The sequence below is a fragment of the Mustela nivalis genome (assembly GCF_964662115.1).
Source record: "Mustela nivalis genome assembly, chromosome: X".
NCBI lineage: Eukaryota > Metazoa > Chordata > Mammalia > Carnivora > Mustelidae > Mustela > Mustela nivalis.
This window is the reverse complement of record NC_139040.1, coordinates 127,297,026-127,321,273: the sequence shown is the minus strand read 5'-3', so window position 1 is coordinate 127,321,273 and position 24,248 is coordinate 127,297,026. Positions and strand designations below refer to the sequence as shown.

The 24,248-nt window shown below is 57.2% G+C and overlaps 1 protein-coding gene across 2 annotated transcripts in view; it reads left to right on the top strand.

The window, feature by feature from the left end:
* Positions 1-24,248, top strand: part of TBL1X (transducin beta like 1 X-linked) — a 203,226-nt gene that overhangs the window by 160,339 nt on the left and 18,639 nt on the right. For both annotated transcript variants that reach the window (XM_082717129.1, XM_082717128.1), the window contains exons 5-6: positions 20,079-20,224; positions 21,845-22,097. In XM_082717129.1, the coding sequence (XP_082573255.1) occupies positions 20,079-20,224; positions 21,845-22,097 (399 nt within the window). The remainder of the gene's footprint in view (positions 1-20,078; positions 20,225-21,844; positions 22,098-24,248) is intronic.

The window sequence follows — 24,248 nt, the reverse complement described above, 5'->3', positions numbered from 1 at the left end:
CTGTGGATCTGGGGAGTCACGGGCACCTGTCACTCACCCTGAGGAGTCGGGGGAACTGCCCGCCGTCCTGTGGACTTTGAGCATTGAATTCGAGAGCCCTTTCTGTGTACACCCTTCAGTACGGAGATAGGATGGAGGCAAAAACACGGTCAGAATGCGGTCGGAACTCACAAGCTGAACATCAGGATAAATAAGTGATGTGAAAACTGTGTGCCTGGCCTGGGAGGAGGGTGTGGGGCGGGGGGCGGTCCCTGGGGCTTGAGGCCCAGGGCAAGGGCACTGCTGTCCTCTTTGAATAAAAACGGAGACCATCCCTCCCCCAGAAAGGCCACGCTTCCTTTTGTCCTGTTTGTTGACGCTTGGCTCCTCTGTCACCAGGCCGCTGAAGAGGGGAGTCTGGGGACAGGAGGATAGGATTTCACTGGTGTGGGTTTTCTGTGTGTGAACTCCGGTCCCGTCGGTCCAAGTCCTTTCATACACGTGTGGCGTGCATCTTCCAGAAAGCCAGGCCTCCCCTTTCCTCTGAGGAGCGCGTGAGTCCTAGAGTGGACTGGAGGCCCCCACGAGGACGTGTTCCAGAGCAGGTGGAGAAATACCAAGAGGTCTTTTGGGGGTCATTGTCTGTGTTTTTCTCAAACCTTTAGTTTGGCACATCTCTCTTGAGCGCCCGCCCAGTGCCAAGAGCATCTTCTCAGCCTGTCCGTGTCTCCTTTCTCGCTCCGGGGGTTGGGGGGTTGGGGGCTGTGGGGAAGACACACATTCCTCCGGCCGCCTCCCCTGCAGGCATCTCTGCTCTCCCCCGCATACGCACAGCCGCTCATCGGAAATAAGCCCAGTGTCCCCGTAGGTGACTCATTCTTCAGCGCCTCCCCATCTGGCTTTCTCTGCCAGAAGGCAGCAGGAGGTTCTCTGTTGGCAAGGCCTGTGCAGCAGGCCCCATCCGTATGCCTTGTGTGGTGCGGAGGAGGGAAGCAGGGACGGACGGAGGGGGCGGTGGGCTGGGGATGGCCTCAGCTCGTTCTCTGGTCCATGTGCTCTTTGCTTTGGCAGTCGGGGACAGCCCCAGAAAGTTCCCGCCCATCTGCTCGTGGGCAGTGAGGAGCAAGTTCCCTAGAACCCCGGGTGTTCCTGGTCTGGCCACCTGAGCTAGAGGCAAGAGCCTGCCTTCTCTGTGCTGGGCCACAGATGCCATCCCTGGCCGTCCTGTCTCCAGCACCTTCCATCCTCGTCCCGTTCCCATATCCGCTGTCGGTGCGGATGCGGATGCCGGGAGTCCCCACAGGAACCTTTCTCTCCTCGAGAGTGGCAAGCCGTGTGTTGAAGAGGACACCTTCCCAGGTGGGAGAATCCAGGTCACCCGTCTACAGACTGGGGAAACGAGCCTCAAAAGTGGGTTTGCTCCCTTACTCTGCCCCCGAGTGGCAGCTTCGATGTCATTGTAGGTTCTTCTCTGGCCCTCCCTCCCCCGGAAGCGCGGCAGTAGATAGTACACCCAGACGTGAGCCCCGCAGCCTGCAAGGAAGGCGTTTCTTTTGGGACCGTTGTTAGTTGTGTGGAGCCGGCCGGGGCCTTGCCCCTACACGCGCTTGCCGACTGCCATGGACTGTGAGCCCGCGCGGTCCTGGCGTCACGGCGTTCTGGAAGAAGACACTGCCGGTCGGTGAGCGAGGCTTGGCAGTGAGGCGGAAGGAACGTGGAAGCGCCGGCTCCGGCACCAGAGCGGCCGAGCCGGCCTGCTTCGGAGCTGTGGCAGTCCAGCCTCGAGGGCTAAGGCTTGGCTGGCTTCTGCCTTATGGCGCGCACCCCTTCCCCCTTCGGCCCACCGCACCATCGCAGGGAGCAAGGCGGAGGACCGGGCTGCAGCCTGCACGGGCTGGTGTGAGCAGCTCCTGCAAAGACTGGGGGAGTGACCGGTTGCTTGTCCTGCTTTTCTCTGAACGTAGCGGGGGGCGGACACCCCCTCCAGCTCCGCGTGAAGAAGGGAGAGCATCCGTGAGTCTCTGTGAGTCCGAGTGTTTCCTCCGGGCCTTCGTCCCCAGAGCCAGACTGCAAGGGAGAGTTCTCCCAGACCCAGCTGGCGAGGGAGTCCGTGGGCACGGGGCGCTGCTGGAAGGCGGCCCTGCCACCAGCGGGGAGGGCGGCCGCCTGGGGTTGCCCAGACTCTGCTGGTGAAGGAGCCTAAATGCTCGGCTTTGGCGGGTTTCTCAGGGAGGGGAGTGTCTGTGCCTCGTCGCGTCAGCCAGGCCAGTCCGTGTCTGCTGGGGGGAAAGAGGGTCCGTGCAGTTGGGTCGTGGTCACGGTCGCGACTGGAGACGAGAGACGGGCCGGGGGGTTGGAGCCGGATTTTCCACAGTGGTTACGCGGTGACCGGACTGTTTCTCCGCGGGCTCTCGTTCAGCGCCGTGAGCTGGAGAGGCCTTCACGCTGTCAGAGGCGCCCGCAGCCGGTTCTCCGTCGCCGCGTCCTGTTCCGTTTCAGGAGTGCGTAGCCGTGGACGTGTCGGTTCTCCTGTTGAAAAACGTCGGGGTTGTTTCCGGGTTTTGACGATCACGGCTACGGCTGTTGCAGACATCGGCGAACAGTGTTTCCATGGGAGCGTAGGCTTCCTTTGCTCCTGGGGAAGCATCTGGGCGTGGGGTTGCTGGCCGGCGTGGTCAGCATGGGCTTCTCTCAGAAGCCACTGCAGGCTTCTCCGTGCATCCGGGCCGCGAGGCCCGTGAGAGAGGGCAGGGGGTTTGTTGGGACTGCGGGAGCAGCGCTGACTGTGCCCATGTCGCGGGGCTGCGTTGGGAAGGGGCTGGAAGAACGGCAGCCGGCAGGCAGGTCAGCAGGATACTGGTGACGCTTTCCGCTTCCTCTTCGGGTTTAAAATTAGCCTTCACGACCTGTCCGGGGTCACGGCTTCCACCGCGGACTTCCGTCCAGAGCTGCCGAGTGATGGAGCGGCCACAGACGCAGCCTGCCTCCTCGCTCCGCAGCCCGGGGACACGACGGGGCACCAGGACTGGCCGCACGTCCCTCTGCGTGGGCTTCCGGGCCGAGAACCGGTTCCCGCAGCCCGGCCCCCCTCCGCAGGGCGGCTGCGGAGAGATTGCCCGCTGCCCTGCTCACGCACTGCGGGACTCGGGCCTCGCCCCACCTCGGGTTTTGGGACTGAGCGCCACAGCCCCTGAAGAGGAGGCAGAGGCTTCACGGAACCCTGGGACGATAGTTGCTGTTTCTGCTGGCGACAAAGAAAACACCTGTGAGGAATGTTTTGTCGGGTGGTGGGTGTGTTACCAGGCTGTGCGGCCTGAGGGCTGTCATTTCAAAGATTTCAGGTAGTAAAAGGAGTTTATCATGGGAAAACCTGATTTATCCTATCTCAGAAATCGCCAGGCTGATGAACTTCATTCTTCGTTGGGAAGGGTTCCAAGTGTGATTGAGAACTCCTTGAACAGAGAGCTGCTTCTCTGATCTGTCATGATTTGTCGTCAAGAGACCAATTTATTAAACCCGTTTATCATTCCTGTTAATGTCACCATGCGTTCATTATTCACAGAGAAGCGCTGGCTGTTCTCTAAAGTGAAAATCTGCCTGTTAGACGGGGTCTGTTTTCTGAAAGATCCATGTCTACACACGTGTTGACTCACTACGTAGAATTGGGCATGTTTCCTTGGATTTACGTAATGTACACATAGTTCCGTATTACATGTTGTCCTTGGATTGTTCTAGATTACATGTCATCCAAGGAGGACAGTGAAATACCAGTGCTTGGAGTTTCCAGCTTTATAGCAGCACTTAGTTGCCATTTCTCATTCGTTTTGTGGGGCTTCTAGGCCAAGACAGAGGTAGATTTCCTTGCCGGCTGCCCCAAGCACCCTTTCATGCCCTGATGTCCCAGGATGCACGAGGTCAGTGTGGTTAGTGAGGCTTAGGCGGCATTTTGTCTCCACAGCAAGCCCCAGGACAACTAAAGGTCATTCCGTTCTAAACACACAGAGAGCTTTTACTTTCTGGAAAGATTATGGAGCCGTTTCAAAATCGGGCCTGTGTGCACAGCGGCTTCCTGGGGCCAGGTTGAGGAAGGAGCCTGTTGGGTTAAGCGAGAGAGCCGGGCTGTGCTGGGGGAACCAGCCAAGGCCCCTGAAGGGTGGAGCGGGGCTGAGGGAGCGGGTCTCCTCTTTCCTGGGGGGGAAGGGGCACCCTCAGCAGATGCCTGGCTCTTTCCTCAAACAGTATGAGGGTACAGAGCTCTCCTCAGGTACACCACCAGGTGATGTAGGGCCTTTGCAACGGTACTTTTTAATCTAATTGAGTTTTTTGAAAGATTTTATTTACTTGGGCAAGTGAGCGAGAGTGAGGGAGAGCGTGAGCGGGACAGGAGCAGCGGGCTCCGCTGAGCACGAGGGCCATGTGGGACCCCGTCCCGGGAGCTCGAGAAAGCACAGAGGTTACTGGGGGCTCAGCGGGTGGGACAGAGGCTTAGTGTTGGGTGGGGACAGAGTTTCTCTTTGGGCAGATGACAGAGTTCTGGAGAGACATGGCGGGCATTTGCACCCCTGACCTGTGTGCTCAGAAAGGGTCTCCGGAGAATTGTGCCAGCTCCCACAGGCCGGTGTCAGAACGCCGCATCCTGGACGGTCCCTCCTGCTGAACTTACAGTGATAAGACCGGAGGCAGGGCCGCTGGGGTTGGGTGGCTCTAAGTGCAGAGGGCTTGTTTGGGGGAGTTCTTCCGTGCCGATGGAAGAGCTCTGTGTCTGGACCGTGGCGATGATCATGGCGTGCGGATGCATACGATGAAATTATACACGTGTGGGTTAGACGCACGCACACGCCCACAGGCACGCACGCAGGTCAGAGGGTTTGCAGTCCTAACCTGTCAGTGACGAATCCGTAATAATTCCCTAATTACAAAATAGAAACCCCAAACACTATTTTGCACTTCCATTACTGCAGTTTTGTGTGTGGGTCAGTAACACAAAGACCGTCCAGACGTCTTAAGTGAATTTTGCAGGTCATTCGGCATCCTGTGGGCCCGGGATTTGACGGGGACGTTCTTTTGTGTCATGGATTCGAGTAACCGGCGTGCCCCTTGGAAAACGTTTGGTCACGCAGACCTTCTGAGCTGCCTGGAAACAGGAGAAGAGTGAGGAACGGCGGGGAGGTGAGCAGCACGTGTCGCCTCGAGAGCTGGGCGCGTAGCCTCCCCGCGAAGGTGGGCAAGCGCAGGTGGACATTGTGTGCTGCTGCCGCCGCTGCTGCCGCCGCCGCCGCCTTGGGAATTCCCAGGAGAAGGAAGGCTGCCTGTGCCTGGGGCCACAGACCCCCAGGCTGCGTGCAGGCCAGGAGGGGTGGAATAAGGGGTAAACGTGTGGTCTGCAGGGCTCCTTCCCCCTTCTTTTTAAGCGAGTCTTAAAGGGTTTTTGAAATACTTCCTTGGGGGGTGTCTGGCTGGTTCAGTCGGTGGAGCGTGGGACTCTAGATCTTGGGGTTGTGAGTTTGAGCCCCATGGTGGCTGTAGAGATTATGTCCAAATAAAATCCTTGAAATAATATAGAATGGGGGGAGGGGCAAGGGAAAAACCCCACTCTCTTAGGAACTTGAGCTCAAAGGATTTTGTAATGCATCTGTGGTCCGCCTAAGAGAGGTGGGCAGATCTGAGGGTCTTGACCTCCTCAGGTACTCTGACCACACGTCACACATTACCCAGAGGCTTTCAGCCCCTTCACGGCGGTCCACACTCTTGACACGGGGGGCCAGCTCCGTCTCTGTCCAGTGTTAGAGGGTCTTGAGCGGCTCCCTGGCCTCTGTCCACTGAATGCCAGCAACATCCCCCCACCCCGTGTTGTCCCCACCAGGGATGTCCTGGGCCTTGCCAGATGGACCCTTGAACGTGCACTCGCCCCCGGTGGACGACCCCGGATGCACGGCCTTTAGTTCCGGGATGCTTTCGTTCCAGCTGGTTTTTATTAGTAAATGGGGTTTTAATAGGTATCTCTTTCTTCACACTTGCTCTTCCTGGGCTCTATTTTGATTCCTTTTGCTGCAGAACTCAAATAGACTTTAATGATGAGCAAAATGCAGTCCTCGTTTTTATTAAAATTTTCCAGGGTATTTTTTTTTCCCCTCGAGGAAGGTAGATGTCTGCCAAAGCATTCTCCAGCAGATAATAAAATAGGGTTTTTTTGTTTTTTGTTTTTTGGTTTTTGTTTTTTGGTGTTTTTGGTTCCTGGTTAGGAGGTTGGATAACCAGGAGAAGAGCACTTCTCTTAATATTCGTGAATAGTTGTGTCTACAAAAATGATGACGCAGCTTTGCCCACTGTAATCCCAGCAGCAGACAAATCACCCAGTCAGCTGCGCTGTGTTTCCCGGGACCGTGGAATGCCTTCTTATGCAAGACACGTTTCCACAGATTCGGGAAATCGTTTTAAAACGGCTCAGCTATCTTCATTTAAACCGAAGTTCAGGGCTTACTGTTCAGCTGAGTCTCTAAAAATATGTTTTGACTGCGCTGGCTCTTCTCCATAGCTAATGTGTGTCTCTGTTTAAAGAGAGAGGCATTTCTTGGAGATCGTGGTCGCCTTTACTTTAGAAGTAATCAAGGAAAGCATTCGTTCCGTCACGTGACACGTAAGGAAGACGTGGCCAACGCGCCCATGTTCCTGTCCGCTGGAAGGATCGCTGCAGTCCTGCAGGGCCTTCCAGTCTCCGCGGGTGGGAGCTGCGCGCTCCTGATGGGGCGTCCGCACTCCCCCACACCACCCCAGACTCTACCATCCGCTCCAGGGGGAGTCACAGGGCTTAGGAGAGGTTATTCTCAGTCAATTACAGCAGAAAGATCTAGATTATAAAGGACAGCACATTGACTTTATTTTTTTGTAAAGATTTCATTTATTTGAGAGTGAGGAACCATGGACGGGGGAGGGGGCAGACGGCGAGGGAGAAACAGACTCCCCACTGAGCAGGGAGCCCCATACGGAGGTCGATCCCAGGACCCTGAGATGATGACCCAAGCTGAAGGCAGAGGCTTCACCGACGGAGCCACCCAGGCGTCCCCACATTGACTTTACGGTTTCCAGTCCTGTGCGGTCTGTTTGAAAGTTGCTAAGAGAGTGAATTGTCGGTGTTCTTGGCCGCATCAGATACATGTGATGTGGCATGACCCAGAACTCTGGGAGGTGATGGAGGTCTTAACTAACATGATCGTGGTGATTGTTTCATGTTGTGTGTGGCTGTCACATCTTCACGTTCTGCCGCTGGAACGGATGTGATGTTGGAGGGGGGGCCTGTCTGCGTAAAGCCAAGGGGAGGGAGAAAACGGAGCCTCCCTGCAGGTAGGCTGCATGAGGCCCGGTCCGGTGGAACTACGCACACGCGGACAGGTGTACCGTCGCCGCAGACCCACGACGGCCCTTCATTCCCCTAAGCAGCACGGACAGTGCTCTAACCACCCAAGCGTGGGTGTCCGTCCTGTAGGGCGTGCAGTATCCGCTGAGCGGGGACAGAAGGGGAACTTGGGGGAGCTCTGTGATTGCCCCTGCCGCAGCCCCGAGTTTAAATCTGGGCTGTGGTTGTATATCTGCCGTCTGCACATTTGTGTGTGTGTTGTACTTCAACTGAAAAAATACCCGAGAAACGTAGGGTGGAGTAAGTAGCGGGAGGGTGTGCATGATGCCGCTTCCTTTGCTCTGGAGAAAAATAAACCGTCCCTCGCTCCCTCTGTGGCATCACTGGTTCACACTCCTCCAGCAGAGAAGCACACCCATGTTCCCTTTGCGCAGTGCGGTCCGTGGGGTGCCGTCGCCAGCCGACATGCCCCACGCGTGCATTGTTCCCTTACAGACCCTCTTGAAGTGGCGCTAGTTGCAAACGAGCTCCTCCTCTTCATTCAGAGCCAGTCTGCTTTTGTCCTGAACCGCTGTTCTGGTTTGGTGATAAAGCCCCGTCGAGTGGCCGCGTGGAGTGCTGACACTGCTGTTTCTCGTGTCCCCCGTGTTCAGAGCCACCACGACCACCCGGGTTCCCAGGCGACTTCGTACCGGCTTCTCGGAGTTCACTGTTGCAACATGTCTGTGTGTAAATGCTGAGAGTCACGATTTGCCGCTCACGTGTTTATCAGTCCGTTGGAGGGGAGAAGCAATTAGAATGAACATGCCTCGATGGTTGGTCAGTTACAGTCATCTAAATGTGGCCTTGCTCCGCGCAGCCCAACGGTTCGCACTGGTGTTAACATCGAAACAGCCGGAGACCCCCGTGGAAGGTGCTGGGAGGTGTATGTTCTCACTTCCCACTTGAGTGCCTTGGACAGCATGAGGAGGTCTAGGGCGGTTCCGGTTTCCTCTCTCAGCTGAGGCGGAGCAGCATCTTGCTCTGGTGTCTGTCTGCAGAGTTCACGCATGGTGACATGAAGGCCTTCGTGCTCTACAGCTCTACAGCTCAGATGTCACCTTCGTGTCCTGCACTCCTGTATTTTATTTCCTGCCAGCTTCCTCCCTTTCCCATTTTTCCTTCCAGACGGACAAGTAAGTTCTCTGGACCATGGGACCCAGCCCTGTCCCTTCTCTCCCGTGTCCCAGAGTCTACCCCAGCCTCTCCAGCGACCTTCCCCAGCCTGGGGGTCCACGCCAGCGTTTCCATTGACTCCCCGCTGCCCAGCCTGGGAGTCCACCTACCTCTCCACTGACCCCTGCCCAGCCTGGGGGTCCACCTACCTCTCCACTGACCCCTGCCCAGCCTGGGAGTCCACCTACCTCTCCACTGACCCCTGCCCAGCCTGGGAGTCCACCTACCTCTCCACTGACCCCTGCCCAGCCTGGGAGTCCACCTACCTCTCCACTGACCCCTGCCCAGCCTGGGGATCCACCCCAGCCCCCACTTTGTCTTTCAGACTGCGCTCTTGGGTGAACAGCTCCTGGCTTTCCTCAGTCTGCTCGCACATACTGCTGCTGGCGTGTCCTGACCGCTGACCAGCCCCGCCCTCTGAGGATCACCTTCTCCTGTTCCATCATCTTCCAGAGTGTCCTTCCTGCTGCCCCCACTTTCCCGTTCTCACCCACTCCTCTAGCAGCAGGCATCTCTCCTGTCCTGCCAGGGTCGCCTCTGTTCCTGTTGTCATGGCCTTGTTGTAGTCGCAGAGCTAGCATTCCTTGTACTGTATGCCACGCATGATTCCAAGTCCTTGGCAAGTCAGGCCATCACCCCCTCCGAAGCAGATGCGGCTGTGTTTCATGTCCGGGCGGGAAAGCCCGGGCGCCGAGCCAGCGGCGACGTGCCCACGTCTCGTCTCTGGAAGTTCTGCAGCCAGGGTCCAGAGCGGGCCGTTGGGCTCCAGAATCTTCCTCTTTTAAACAGTCTTTCTCGATCCTGTTGATGTGGTGCAGTCATCGAGTCGCTCTCTGGCGTTAAACCCTGCATTCCGGGAACGGGCTCCGCTCGGTCTGGATGTTTTTTCCTTTTTTATACATTACCCAGTGTGGTCGGTTAATACCGTGGGTGGTGTATTCGCATTTATCTAACTGGGAGAAACTGGGGTGTCGCGCTCCTTTTTGAATGTCCTTGTCAGGTGTGGGTATTGGGCTCTGTTGGCCTCAGAAAACAAGTGGAGGGATCCAAAAAATGCTTTTCTGGGAACCTGTTGGCCCTGCCGCCTAATCCAGGCCTCTCCTGGAGAGCGGGGCGCAGAGAACTTACCGTCACGTTTAGACACCAGAGTGTCTGTCCCAGCCCTCCGTGTCCTCTTTGAAGCACGGAAGCAGCCATGACCTAGGATCTAGTTTGCAGGCCTCCGTGCGAGACGTGTAACAGAATGTGGGCATTCCTTCCTCCCTTACCCACAACCCATGTTTCCCTTGGCAGACCTCTGTGGCCCTCCCATGTCACAACAGCCTCAGCTCTTAGTGGCCCATCTGCAGCGTGTCGCCACATTTTATTAATACCTGTTAATATCTTCCTTCGCTCGAAGCCGTTCTGAGATGTGCTGGTCTGTTCGCCATGGTGCACGCTAAAATAAACAACGGAAGTTTTAAGATGTTTGCTCCTGCGTGACGCAAACCTATATGGGGTGCTGTGACAGGTTTGGGTGCCAGCAGGGGGCCCTCAGTGTCCCAGAACACACCAGCCGTCACCATCGTCACCTCAACAGGAGTCCCGTGAGGGCGTGTCCTTCACCTGGTGGCATGGCCCTAGGTCGTGGGGTGCACAGGGCAGTGGAGAGGGGGGAGTCTTCCTTCTTCCCACCTAGGGAGGAGCACAGACATCCAGGGTCACCTGTCAGAGGCCGATGAATGTATTACCTTGGACGGGTGTGCAGAGGGAGCCCAGCGCCCCCGACAGGGCAAGGGGAAAAGGGGGCGTCTGAGCTGGAATTTCGCAAGCAAGGTGAGGGGAAGACCATGTCTAGCAAAATCAAGGAGCTGGCTTGAGGAAGGCCGTGAGGCTCGGCAAAGGCAGCAGAGGGTTCAGGGAGAAGGAGCCAGTTTGCTGGGGGTGGGGGCGGGGGGACATGGGGGTCGGAGGACATGGAATGAGAGGAACAACGAGAAAGTACCGGGAAGCCGGGCTGTCTGCAGGTCGCCGGCACGGGGACACACTCGGCGTGTGCGTTTGGAAGCCGTGATTCCTTCTGAAACTACATCTGGGGGTAGCAGGAGGACAGGATGAACAGGACAGTCCGCCGCAATGCTGGCTGTCGAGACCCTTAGCAAGCCGCGGACCTGCCTGTATTGTGTCCGCGCGAGAAGTAGGGACGCAGAAATGTGTGATTGTACGGATTCGTGCAGACACTCATCGGCACAGAGGAAGGGGCCGGAAGACATCCCCCCGTGTGCACGGCAGTTGAATCACGTGTAGCAGTCTGTGAGTTATTTCCTTTCTTCCAGATTGCTCGCTCTGTTTTTCCCAGGCTCAGAAGTTCATTTGTACATCTCTTGAGTTGTTAAGAGTGCCGCCCTCGGGGATGAACCTGCCACGTGGCCTCGGGGCTCATGTTTGCCTGTCCCTGAACCTCGAGTCCGCGAGGGCTCAGGCTGGTGGCGGGGTCCGGTGCCAGCAGGTGGCACGTGTGTGCCTCGCGTGTGGGCGCCGCAGGGTCCGCGAACCGGGCAGAGACAGCGGCCTCCCTCGCCAGGCCGCCTCTCCCAGGGCCAGTTGTTGGCTCAGGAGGAAGTCGCAACCTTGGCTTATAACCTGACTAATGCTTTCCCTCCTGGACGTTTCCCATGTTGAGAGGATATTAAAATCTTGGCAGGGTGCACGGTCTGCTACAGTCTGAGGCCCGCGTTGTACTCAGCCGCCACCCTTGGGGTCCAGGCCAGCTGTTCTAAGTGAAACCGTATTTTAACGAGGTCCTTCTGGTATTTCTTTTGGGTGCCGTCCAAGGCAGTTCCATTTTACACCAGATTCCGTGTTACGGCGGGTCATCTAGAACAGGTCTGCAGCCCATAAAAACGTTCTCGCCGCACTCCGCGTTTTGTGGCCACAGGTCAGAGAATTAGGTGGGAAAGGGATGGCTGGGTCTTGAGGACTTTTTTTCCCTCTAAGATAAAGAATCATAAAGCTGATACACATGTGTGCAGTGGCTGAGAGCGCAGTATCAGAAAGCATTCTCCACATAGTTTATGCTTTTCACCACGGGTAGACGTTGAATTTCCGTAGGCCAAGAATTGCTTCTTGGGCAGAAAATGTAATCCTGTGGTGAGACAAATCTGTCACTTCCAAAAAGGAGACGTGAACCCACAGCAGACTAGCTGCCGGGGACGAGGGTAGTATGTGTTCCATGTGGACAGCTTGCAGCTCTGTGTGTGTGTGTGTGTGTGTGTGTGTGTGTGTGTGTGTTTTGCTCTGATTTATCTGACCCCGCTCCCACGCTCTTGCCTTGGCCTCCCTCCAGTCTTTATTTGGACCGACCCCTGTCCCGGCCCCACCACTCTGAATCCCCGCTGTCCCCGCGGAGAGGTAGGTGGGCCGCTGGCCAGGCAGCTGCAGCCCGGGTGTGGAGACCTTGCCGAGCCAGGAAACACGGACTCTGTCACGAAGCGTGACGTTACAGGAACGTCGATGAAGAAACAAAAGGAAGTGCTGCATCATAAATGAGCAGTCCACGGGGCCTGGGAGATCGGAGCAGGGCGTCCACCAGAGCACTGGGAACCCAGGAACCCCAGGGCCCTACCGACGATGGCCAGGGCTGTGCAGCTCTCTCCCTCACGAGGATGGCTGCTGCCGGAGCGCCAGAACTAGATTACAGACCTCCAGCGACAGACCCTAAAGTGTGTATTTCCACTTCTGTCCACTAAGGGACATCCCCACCTAGCTACTGCCCCTCCGTGTCCTCCTCAAAGCCATGCCCAGTTCCGTCCTCCGTCTCTGCGTCTGGCCCTGCGTGCGGCGCCACGGCCCTGTCTCTGGGAATCGTTAAGTCGTCTGTTCTTTCGATGGTGTGCACCCCTGCCTCTGTGTGGCCCCTCAGGCACCTCTCCAAATTAAACTCCTTTCGGTTTGAGGGCACACAGAGGTCATTTTTAACCGTGGCATGGAATTTTAGGATTGGAAGGGACCTTGGAAATTGTTTAATTCCACCTAACAGTTGTTGTCAGAAAAGGCAGCCAAGGAAGCAGATGGGGACAAACCCGGGCCTTGGAGTGCTGAGTGACGGCTGGTGTCTTTGTCAGCAGAGAGAAACCTGAATCCTCCATTGCCGCTTCTGATTCTCTTCGATCGCGGTCTCTACTCCTAACGCTGGCGTCTTTAGGGGAGTGTTATTGGAAGATAGGATTTATCTTCATTTGCTCTGTGTAACACGGAAAGCATTCAGCCTCGTTTTTGCAATGCAGACCTTGTTTGCAGCTTGCTTGGCCAAAAAATGTAATAGAAACGGTGTCACTGGTAAGATGATCGTCTTCCTCTTTTTAAAAAAGGCTCCATTTTGAATCATTTAGAGGTCTCTAAACACATTGCTGGAGTCTCCTGTGTGTGGATTAAGAGCTTGGACTCGGGAAGTCAGATGGCCACTTCTGAGCTGTGTGCCCTTAGGGGAATCCCTTAACTGCCCTCTGACTCAGTTTCCCCATCGGTAACATGCAGTTCTTACGACTCTGAGCTAATTCAGGAAAAGGGCTAATGCACATATTCACTGACTATTGTTACTTTTGTTCTTATTCTCAAATACCAAAATTGTCCTAAAATGAAGGTATACGTATGGCCAACAGTCATCGAACTATGAACTCGTATGGCAGTCGGATTTGTTTAAAGCCGGTTTTCCTTCTCGCATGCTGTTGGGCCTAAATCCTTCATTCCTGTCCTTTGCCATCACGTCTCTGATTCTGAAAACAGCGAGGAGTCGGTGTCGTTCCGCTGCTTACCGCCCTCTTCTCCCACCAGCCTGCGCGGTTCCTCTCGGCCTTCCTCGAGTTTCCTTTCGCAGCCCCAGCTGCCCTGAGGTGGATGCTCTGTCAAGCAGGGAATGCAGATGGGCTTCCTCCCTTCAAGGAGCTTCTGTCTTCTCGGGAGCGGGGAGGTGCAGAAAGAAGGATGGCGAGCGCCGGGCCCTGCGGGAGCTCAGGACCGACGGCCATCATTCCCGCCCGCGAGGACAAGAGGGGCCTTCACGGAGGAAGGCCACCTGGCCGCCACCGTGACGACGGAGCAGGTGTCCACGGTGGTGACAGACGGCCATTCGGGAGCCGACGTTCCAGACCTCTGACTGTGGAAACGCGGGCCCGCACCCTCTTTGTTATGGGGCACTACTCTCTGCACTGTAGGACGCTGAGCGTCCCTGGTCTGTCCCTATTAGATGCCCGTAGAATCCCCTCCCCCACAAGCACATGCCTGTGACAACCAAAAATGTCTGCAGACATTGCATCTGCCCCAAGGGGACAGACTCGCCCTTCCTTGACAACCAGGAACCCCTGTTCTAGATCAGGAGACCGGCATAAGCAGAGTCCCTCTAGGGAAGCAGGAAGCAGGTGAGCCGAGGCGCCCGGGGAGCCCCTGGGAGGTGCCCTGGCTCACGGTCGGGTACGGGGGGCTTCCAGGCTCAGGTGAGGGGTCTTGCCCGGGCCTGCAGGCTCCTGATGGCTCTTGAGAAGGAGAACCCCGGACCCCACGTGCTGAATCAGGGAAGATAGTGTGACGGTTTTGTGCGTCTTCCGCAGGATGTGTAAATACGGCGCGCTGCAGCATGACATAATGGAGGCTCTCACTAAACGTCCCTCCCGTCGTCATCCTCAACGCCGTCAGGCAGAGTAGAAGAGCGTCTTGTGCCTTTGTGTTCCTGTCGCAAAATCCCCCAGACGGAGGGGCCCAGAGACAGTAGACGTTTCCTGCTCACAGTTCCGATAAAACTTTATTTGCACATACAAGCAGTGGGCCACACTTGGCCTGTGGGCCTCCCTTCGCCTTCCCCTGATCTAGACAGTTAGAATTAAACGTGTGCATTGGCTTCGGGCGGCTGTCTGCACTCAGGCGGGCAGGTTTGTGAAATCTGTAGTCAAGATTCTGTGGAAGATGCCCCAGCTGGTGCCCTCAGCCTTTGTTTCAGCTGAAGACGCAAAACCACCCTCACGGCTGCCCTGAGTATTACACGTCTGCTTTCCTCTGCCAGATAAGCAGGATTTTGAAGTGCCACGGAGCGATAATTTAGCAGGTTTTGCTGATGAATCAGGCCGGCATTAACTGGGCAGAACGGTTCAGTCGTACACCTGGTGGACGTGGTCCGTGCAGGCCGTGGTGGAAGAGGTGTGGTCCAGTGGTGGGGTCCTCGCAAGAAACTGCGAACATGTACTTGGTTTGTTTCAAATCTGTTTTTATTGCCTCGTTGTGTGAGACAAATGCGTGTACAGGCTCTTTTCCTCTCTCCTGAGGAAAACAAAGGATTTCCCTCTGGAAGGTCTCACCACGTTTTCTATAAAATGTCATGTTTGTTTTAAGCCTTTCCCAGTGGGTCGTGATCACACACTTCTCCTTGGAAGTATTCCTACCTTCTCGGGTGGTTTCCCGTGACCGTGTGTTACCCGAAGTCTGTGGCCAAGTGCACGTAGAGGCTGGCTTGCCTTCAGGGGCAAGTACCTCCCTCCCGCATTGTGTTTATAAGTCCAGCAGAAGTGTGAGGATTCTGCGTGTCCTTCAGGGGTCTCGTTTGGGCTCCCAGCAGTCAGCCATGGCGGGGTCGAGTAGGCAGCATCTGGACCACTCGGGGTGGTCACGACTAGTGCCGGTGACACAGGCACCCCTCCGGGAGAAGCCAGAGGTGTGGTCACGACTAGTGGTGGTGACACGGGCATCCCTCCGGGAGAAGCCAGAGGTGTGGTCATGACTAGTGGTGGTGACACGGGCATCCCTCCGGGAGAAGCCAGAGGTGTGGTCATGACTAGTGGTGGTGACACGGGCATCCCTCCGGGAGAAGCCAGAGGTGCTGCTTGGCGTTCTGTGACACACAGGACCGTGCTCCTGGCAGCAGAGAAGGATCCGGCCCGGCGCAGGTCATGCCGCAGCTCAGAAATCCTGCTGCTTCAGTGATGGCTCCGGGCTGGCCGGGGTCAGACCCGGGGACGCCCGCGTGGAGCCCTGACACAGGTCTTCCATCGCGGTGCCCCCAGGCCTTTACTCCCCTCCTTTTTCACGGCTTCACACCTGCCGCTGGGCAGTCCCGCCTGTCTCGGTCTTCGTCAGGCACATGGTGACATGATGTACTTTGTTCCCACTGCTGTCCCCTTGGATGGAAGAGAAACGTTGAAGGCTGAAGGGGTGCGAGGCCCGGGAGCCCCACCGCTCCAGCAGACTGCCGGTGCATAGGCCTCCTAGCTCCGGAGTCCCGTGGGGCCTGCCCCAGGGGAGAAGCCTCCAGCCCGAGGGGCCAGTTTTCCAGGATGGCGTCTCACACGCCTCACTGGTGCACAGCAGAGCCCCGGTGACCAGGGCCTGAGAGAAAGTGCTCAAGCGGGCCTTGCCCACGTGGTCTGTGGACAGCCCCCGTTCCACGATGAGCGAGCGTCAGGATGGCAAAGTGTCCGAGGGACAGTTTCCCCCAGTGTCCTCCCTGTACAGATGAGGAAAGTGGAGAAGGAATGTTTCCCCCAGTTCCTGGTCTTCCCCGGATTCAAGGATGTATGCCCACCTGCTGCTCTCACGCCGGTTCTCCCGTCCACTCCTTGATACGCCGTATCCCCACAGGGTAGAACAGGACAGAGAGGCCCGGCCAGATGGCCTGAGCCAGGCGCTCGGTGGGAAGTCAGGGCGGACCCCAGCGCTCCGGACCAGTCTGACATTCTCTGCACCTGGCCCTCCCGCTTGCCCCGTTGAAGGCGGGGTGGTCAGAAGTCGGGAAGAAAGCCTTCAAAACAGGTGGATGAGGAAACCGTTGGTGTGAGGCCGAGCGTAAATGGCCCAGCGAAACTGCTCAGTGAGTTCTAAGCGTGTAGGAGGACCCATTTCGGAGGTGACCTGGAACATTCCCGCGTGTTTCTGAAGACACCTGGTTTCCAGTCATGATTTTTTGTTCCCCCCCAGTAGGGGACCCAGTAGATGACCCCCAGTAAGGGACATCGCAGATGTTCACGCTTGAGGCGTCACCGTGTACCCTGACCTGCTCGGTCGTCATCTTGCTTCGGTGGGGGACGCTCGTTCTGGCCATTCCTCTCTCGCCCTCGGTTCATCTGCCCAGCTCCGTCCCCCGCGTGCGGCCGGCCTCCCTGAGCGTAGTCCCCGCCGTGCTCGGAGCGCGGTCTGTCGCAGAGCACGGTCACGCACAGGGATCCCAAACGGAGGCACCCAGACCTTACACGGGGCCTTGAGACCCCGGATGCAGAAGGAAACCGAGGACGTGGTGGGAGAAGTGGGCTTGTGGCTTGTCCTTCACAAGTTGCCTGCACCACGTCCGAAACTGTGGCCTACAGAGCCGGCGTGGTGCAGCTGGGGGACGCAGTTGGCCTCCATGCAGGGAACTGAAGGCTTCCGGTTCCTGTGCCTGTGCGTGTCAGGGTCAGAGGAAACCTACAGCTAGAGTTGAAATTCTGCTTTTGCCTCTCATCACACCCGTGGGCAATTGACCCGTTCCCTAACTCCTCCAGTCTTTACCGTCCATGTGTGGAAGCCTGTAACAGCACTGACGGAACAGCCACCTTGAATTCAGGTCGTGGACTCCGAGGGCCCAGATTTGCTTCACGGCAGCAGCAGGGTCAGAATCTGCTATTCGGTGTGCGTGCGTAGCAGGTCTGCGGCCGGTGTCGGAGAGGCTGACGCACGAAGGGGAGGGAAGGAAGTGTTCCAGGAGACCGCGTCCTGAGTCTCCCCCAGGTTCTTCTGTTGGGATCCCAGTACTCGGGGGCGGGGCCTTTGCAAGGTGATGCGTGTGTGAGGACAGAATTTCGTGAACGGGACCCGTGTCCTCCTGCTGTCCGTGCGCTGGCCGTCGGCCCTCCCCAAACCACCAGATGTTGCACCTTGATCGTGCACTTCTGGCCTCCAGAACTGTGAGAAATAAGTGTGAGTCCCCCGGTCCGCAGAGTTTACGTACACCTGCCCACAGGCCGCGCGAAGACATAGAGTGGAGGCTTGAGCTCTCCTCCCCACGGGCGCCATTAGTCACCGAGAGGGACGCCAGGCCCCGCGGGCGGCTTTAGCAGACGTTTCTTGGTGGGCTTGCCTGATGGGCCGAGAGTGGCATCGCACTGCCCGGCTTTGGAGGTCAGCTGCAGCCCTTCAGCCGAGTGCGAGGAGTCTGCTGGGGACCCCGCAGGAGCTCGAGATCTGCCCCGTAGAAGGGGGTGCTGCACTTGGGGTGGCAAAGGCACAGGGTGACCAGGAGGCTTAAGGAAAGTCGTTGTGAGGGCTTGGGGCTGTGCCTGGCCTGGAGCAGGCCCCGGTAAGGGCGGCCTCTTACTGTTCTGAGGCCCGTGTGGGTGTGGCCCCGCCGTAGACTCTTGAGAGATGGCAGGAGAAGAGCAAGCAGCTGTGGGAGTCCACAGGTCTGCCCTGTTCGCCAGGGGACAGATGGACAGGAGCCAGGGGCCCTGGGAGTGGGGTCAGCAGCCAGCATGAATTCGTCGTTCCTGATAGGAGAACACTGCTGTGGCCCTGAGCAGTGGTGACAATTCCAGGCAACGGGGAGTCAGGCCAGTGTCTAAGGGTTCCTGCTCCCCCCGACCTGAGGTTTTCCGTGTCTGCACCGCGCTGGAAACCTGACCGGGGAAACCTTGGTGATGAGACTTCTGGCACGGCGTGGGCCCCGGGAGGAGTCACTAGTCAGCACGGGCTGCTGGTTCCATCTTGCCCTGAGGGGTGGGGAAAGGTAGGAGCCAGAGGGCAAGGTCGAAGGCAGGGGGAGGCGGGAGTATAGGGCCTTGGCTTCTGGCCCCGGAGGGCGGGCCTGCACCCGTCGTTGGCACGTGTGGTCTGGCGAGGGAGTCTGTGGCCGCCGTGCAGCCAAGCCTGCCGGTCACCATGGCTGGCCCAGGACTCGAGGAAAGAGAGAGAGGACGTGTTTTCTGTAGTCCTTAGAAGGCACTGGGGGATGGATGGGCAGGCCGCGGACGAGCAGGAAGTCGATGGAGGAAAGGAGAGGAGAATGCAAGCCCAGAAAGCTCCTTTCACGGAGGAACATTCCCATCTGCTGAGCACGGCGTTTATTGCACCGGCTGGCTGTGTTTTGCTAGGGGAGGGCAGAGAGCCCATGTGCAATCAGCTGGAAGGCGGGGCCCACGTGATGCCCCTTCGGTCTGGCTTCTGAAGGTGGGGTGCTAGCCGCGTGGCGGTGCGAGGCCGTGCACGAGGCGTTGGAGGCTGGCAGCGGGGACACCCTGGGGAGCCCCCTGCAGCCCACCAGCATGTAAGATGAGCCAGTTGTGATGGCGAGGTGCTTGCGCAGGAGACCCCCGGAGAGCGAGATCCAAGGGACCCCCTGCACAAGAGAAGGGGAGTGCCTTTTGCCTCACTCCACCTCTAGCCAGCAGCCAAGCATAGGGGTCCCAGTTACTCACAAGGCCAGCACTCCACAAGGCTTCCCAGCTCCCTGGCTCCTAGGCTGCCCCAGACGGACCAAGGGGATGGTACCCCAGCCGACTGGACTGCCACCTTGCAGGGCACGCCTGCAGCAGCCAGGAGCTCCAGCTGTAGGATGCCCCCCCAGCCCCGCTTGAGGAAGTGGCGGCCACTGCCGGTTCCTGATCACCCTCGAACCCCACATGGGTCCCCAGCACCTCCTTCGCCCTGCCCCGTGTGCCGCCTTCCTTTCTTGAAGTAGGCATTGTTTTGCATGAGTGCAGAGGGGAGGAGGAGGAAGAGCCAGCACCCCGGAGCCCAGAGAAAGTTACCAATTCTTAGATAGAACAACTCAAGCCACCCCAGTCAGTCCAAAATGGTCTCTTTTTCTTCGGATGTTAGGTCTTGTGCTGCTTTGGCTCCTGCCTGCCGTGACCGCTATGAGCCCAGCTACAGCATGGCGCCCAGAAAGGTGTGCACTCCAGCTGGGCAGCGGGACACTTGGAGACCGAAGCAGGGAGCTCTGCAAGGAGTAATGGCAACAGTGGGAGAAAGCCCAGAGTTGCGTTTTTGCAACAGAAACATTTTTCCGGGGCACTTGGGTAGCGCAGTTGGTAAAGCGCCTGCCCTGAGCTCAGGTCCTGACCCCAGGGTCCTGAGACCGAGCCCCGTGTCTGGTTCCCTGCTTAGCGGGGAGGCTGCTTCTCCCTCTGACGTTACCCCTACTCTTGTGCTCTCTTTCTCTTTCTATCAAATAAATAAAATACTCAGAAAACAAAAAAGCAAAAAGTAAAAAAACATTTCTGCAGGGCAAACTGTGCTGCATTTTGCTGTTCATAACACCAAAACGGTTCGGCCTCCAAAGCTGTGTCTTCGTCCCCTGCATACGGGCCTTGGGCCTCTGTGTCTCTTCCCAGCCCCCTGCCCGTTATCTTCGCTTCACCCCATGCCTGGAGCATCCTGCAGCCAGGCCTGCGGCCCCCAACCCTTACCCTCCTCCCCCAGCTAATCAGGAGCATCTGAGATCAGCGGAGCCACCTTTGGATCTCCATGGCTGCGCCTCCCGCAACCCTTCATTTCAGGCCTCACGAAGCCCTTTGCTCCTTGCTCTCTCTCGCTGCAGGTTTTTCCCACTCGGCATTCACGTTCGGTATCGAGAGCCACATCAGCCAGTCCAACATCAACGGGACGCTGGTGCCGCCGGCTGCCCTCATCTCCATCCTGCAGAAGGGACTGCAGTATGTGGAGGCCGAGATCAGCATCAATGAGGTACGTGCGCTCCCGGGCGGTGGCCTGGCCCCAGCCCCAGCCTGCAGAGCCTGGGGACCGTGGGACAGCCTGGAAACCAGCCACGGCCACACCACCTGTGGCCGATCCGCTGGATCCCTTTCCCGCTCCCTCTCCTTGAATGGACTTCCTCTTTACAAGCCTGTCTTACTCTGCCTTCTCTTTAGCTTTCCAAAAGAACAAAGTAATCTGTCCTGTGCCCCATCACCTGTGTTCATCCATCCATTTCCAGAAACCCACATCTTTGGAAATCCCCAAATTTCTGCCTGTCCTGCGCACATTCTTCCCTGACCGTGGCCCTCTCCTCCTTCCTCCCCAGAATGGGTGTCCAGAGGTGGTGTTCCACTGGCCCCTTGAGGCCCCGACTGGTCTCTTTTTCCCACAAAAAGAAGTTTTTGGGGGGGCTAGGAGCGTGTGACCCCAGAGACCCCTAGTGAGCTCTCAGATCACGCGAGGCCGCAACTAGATGCGTTTGCCCACCAGTTTCCATGTCTTCAGTGTGTCGGGAAGCCCCACTGGCTTCTCTTCCTGCGCTCCACATTCTGGCGTGCCGGGAGGAGAATAAAAAGGCGTCTCGTTGGTGACGTGGGCTTGCAGTCGCTGAACCGTGGGGCATTCTGCTTTCAGAGTTTAAATTACCAGGTGTTGTCTTTACCCTGGGTAGTTACTACTGTTTACCAAGTCTTTGTGCATGTGAGGTGTGACTCTGAAGAAGGTGACACGGAAGCATGCTGACCGCTGGGTCAATGTTGGCCACACCGTGACCGGAACTGAAGTATGAGGGTGGCTGATGGGGTGACCGGCTCCTTGTTTAGACGTTTTCTAGGCTTTCCTGGTTTTCTTGTTTTCAAGTGTAATACTGTTTTCAGATGTAACATCGTACGATTGTATGGTGGCCAGACGTCAGCTGGGGCCAAGTGTCCTTTGGATTGCGTCTAGCGGAGACTCAGGTGGTTCACTTTTTCCTAATTTCCGAGGTCATTCGAGTTCAGAATATGCTAAAATGTATTTGCACTTTCAGCAACCACAACCCAGAAGCACTACTTCTTGTCCGGTTCTAGTATTTGGAGCAATTTCACAGACGAAAATTGCCTCCTGGGTTTTTAAGTGGGTATGGGAATTTTTTCTTGCAGATAGAAGCCCAAAAATCAAAACAGGTTGAAAAAACATGCGTGGGAACTAGACAGTGCTGTCGCCCGAGTACCACAGCTATCTTTAGTCAACACTCTGAGCCCAGTGACAGCAGATAAATATTTCATAAGTCAGATGGACAGGTGTACTAGGGATCCAACCCGAACAGTACCGAAATCTCTGATTCGGCCTTGAGGCTCCCAGAGAGCTGCATCTCCCTCAGAAGAGCGTGGCTCTTCACAGACTCCTGTACTCACCATGGTGTCCGGCCACAGCTTCTCCACTTGTGGGGGCCAGACGATTCTTCGCAGCCGGGCGGCCTGGGCCCTGTACGAGGTCGTGCCGTGTCCCCGATCACCCCCTTCCCCGTGCACCTCACCTGCCCGGACTCCCTGGGCACCGCTCTGGGTCCCACCATGCTGGGCCGGAGCGCGAGGGGCTGATGGCTGCCCTCTCTGTCTCACTCCCCAGGATGGCACGGTGTTCGACGGCCGGCCCATAGAGTCCCTGTCCCTGATCGACGCTGTGATGCCGGACGTGGTGCAGACGCGGCAGCAGGCTTTCCGGGAGAAGCTCGCCCAGCAGCAGCAGGCCAGTGCGGCGGCGGCGGCGGCGGCGGCCACGGCAGCGGCCACGGCAGCCCCGGCGGCGGTGGCGCAGCAGCACCCACCAAAGAACGGAGAGGCCACCGTGAACGGCGAGGAGAACGGAGCACATGCAATAAGTACGTGTGGAGCTCTGCGCAGGCGTGAGCTTCTGGCAGTTTCTCTCCCAGCTCTGCTCCTGCGGCTCTCAGGCCTGGTGTTGGCATCGTGTGGGCTCGGAAGAGCTGCACAGGCTCTGTTCTCATGGAAATCCTTAGACGTAACGGTCTTGGTGCACATATCCTCGATTCTAGAAGGTCATGCAGCTCAGAGAACTTGTTCTGTGTGACAGCGAGAAGCGCCGTGTGATTACTGTTTGACATCGGATGGTTTCGTTTGTGGAGGCCCCGGTCCTCTGTCCAGCCTTCCGTGTTGAACGTGTCGGGCCAGCACTTGCTGTGCTAGTCAAGCTCATGGTTCTAGAGAGGGCAGCGGGCCCCAGACAGCAGATGTGGCCCTGCGCGGTCCTCCCAAAATGCCAGGCCCTTGTCTCTGTTGGGTAGTTGCCCTAAAGGACATGGCCGATCGGAGCGCCTGAGTCTACTCTGTCACGTGGCTTATAAACTCGAAGAGCGCTTCGGGGTCTGAGTTCAGAGCATGCCCGTGTGTTGTGTGTGTGTGTGCATGTGCAATATGTGTGTGTCACGCAGCTGTGTGTCCATGTAGTACGTGTGTGTCCTGCAGCTGTGTGTATATGCATGTGCATGTTCTGTGTGTGCAGGTGTGGCGTGCACCCCTGTGCCTCGCTGGCCCCCGTCTCAGAGGAAGCTGCTGCTTGCAGTCAAGCCCTGTGGCAGGTTCCCGTCCACGGTCACAGGGTGACGGATTTCCGTGAGCTACAGAAGTACACCAGGCATCAGAAGGAGAGCCCAGAGCGGCTGTAGCGCAGATGGGAACAAGCGGAACTTAGGGCCACGAGTCTAGCGCAGGAGTGGAAGGACTTCGCACCCGCAGCCCCATCCTCACTGGGACGCGGTCCCAAACGGCAGGGCGGGGCAGGAATACGACAGCGTGCGGTTCGTGCCGCAGGTCGTTTAGTGCCTGGCCCTCGGGGACGCAGCCTTCAGGGTTTCAGGAACGAAGCTGGAGGAAACTGAGGGTTATTGTTTTGTTAGTCTTCCGTCACTGAAACGAGTTTCTAATTGGTGAGCTTCAAGATGTCTGTATGTTTGCCCAGATAGAAATTTTGCAAGCTTTTAAATTGTATGGATTTCTTTTAAATCTTGAGAAAAATCTAGTGGGACAGTGCGTTGGGGGCGGATCTTAATGCTTGGGGCACCTGGGTGCCTCCGTTGTTGAGCCATCTGACTTGTGATCCCGGGACTGTGAGTTCACGTCCTGCGCTGGGCTCCACGCTGGGCAAGGAGCCTCCTTAAAAAAAGAAAAGAGAGTTTCACAGGCCGTAGCTGCACAGAGGCAGATAACACCTTAGAGCTCGCTCCCACTCACACAGCCTCCATTACACGGGTGCTGGTGGCCGGCCTGTCGGTCTCCAGGGGGCATACCTGAGGCCCCGCCGGCCCTCCTCCCGGGCACATCGTCCTCGCTTTCCCTTTGTTTCCTGAAGCCAGGGCCACCTACCGTTTGCCGTCATCTGGCTGCAAGTCCGGCTGAGGCCAGACTGTGGTGTTGTAAGTGACCGTTCATCCTGACCTTCAGAAATCTTCTGTGTCCTGCCACATGGGAGAAAAACAGCTGCCTTCCAGGACAGTACTTTTGAGGGGGGCGTTTAGCATGCTTGTCTCCAGGGTCACTGGGCCTGCCTGGGCATTCAGAACCCAGAACCCAGGAGTCCTGTAGGCTGGGCTTGTCCGGCTAGAAGGCGTGGCAGCTCTGGTCTGATACAGAGGTGGCTCCAACCAGGAAAAAGCCCCAGCACTTCAGTCCCAAGAACCTGAGGTTGTCTGCGGACAGGCGGTGGGTGCAGGACGGTGGACGCTCTGGAAAGGCGACGGTCTTTCCCCGTGGGAGCATCACAGATGAAGAGATGATCCCTCAGACAGGTGCTCTCGGATAAAATGTCTCATCCTTTCTGGAGAACGGCAGCCTTCGGGCTTGACCCATCTCTCCGGTCATCCCTCCCCATCTCGTGGTGGTGTTCGTCAGACCTTAGCGTGGCCCTGCTTATGCAGAGTAAATAACTTTGTTTTTGTCTGTCGGGTTTGGAGACTGGTGAAATAAACGTAATACATTTACTGAATTGCACAGAAATCGTGATACTGTTACGGTCT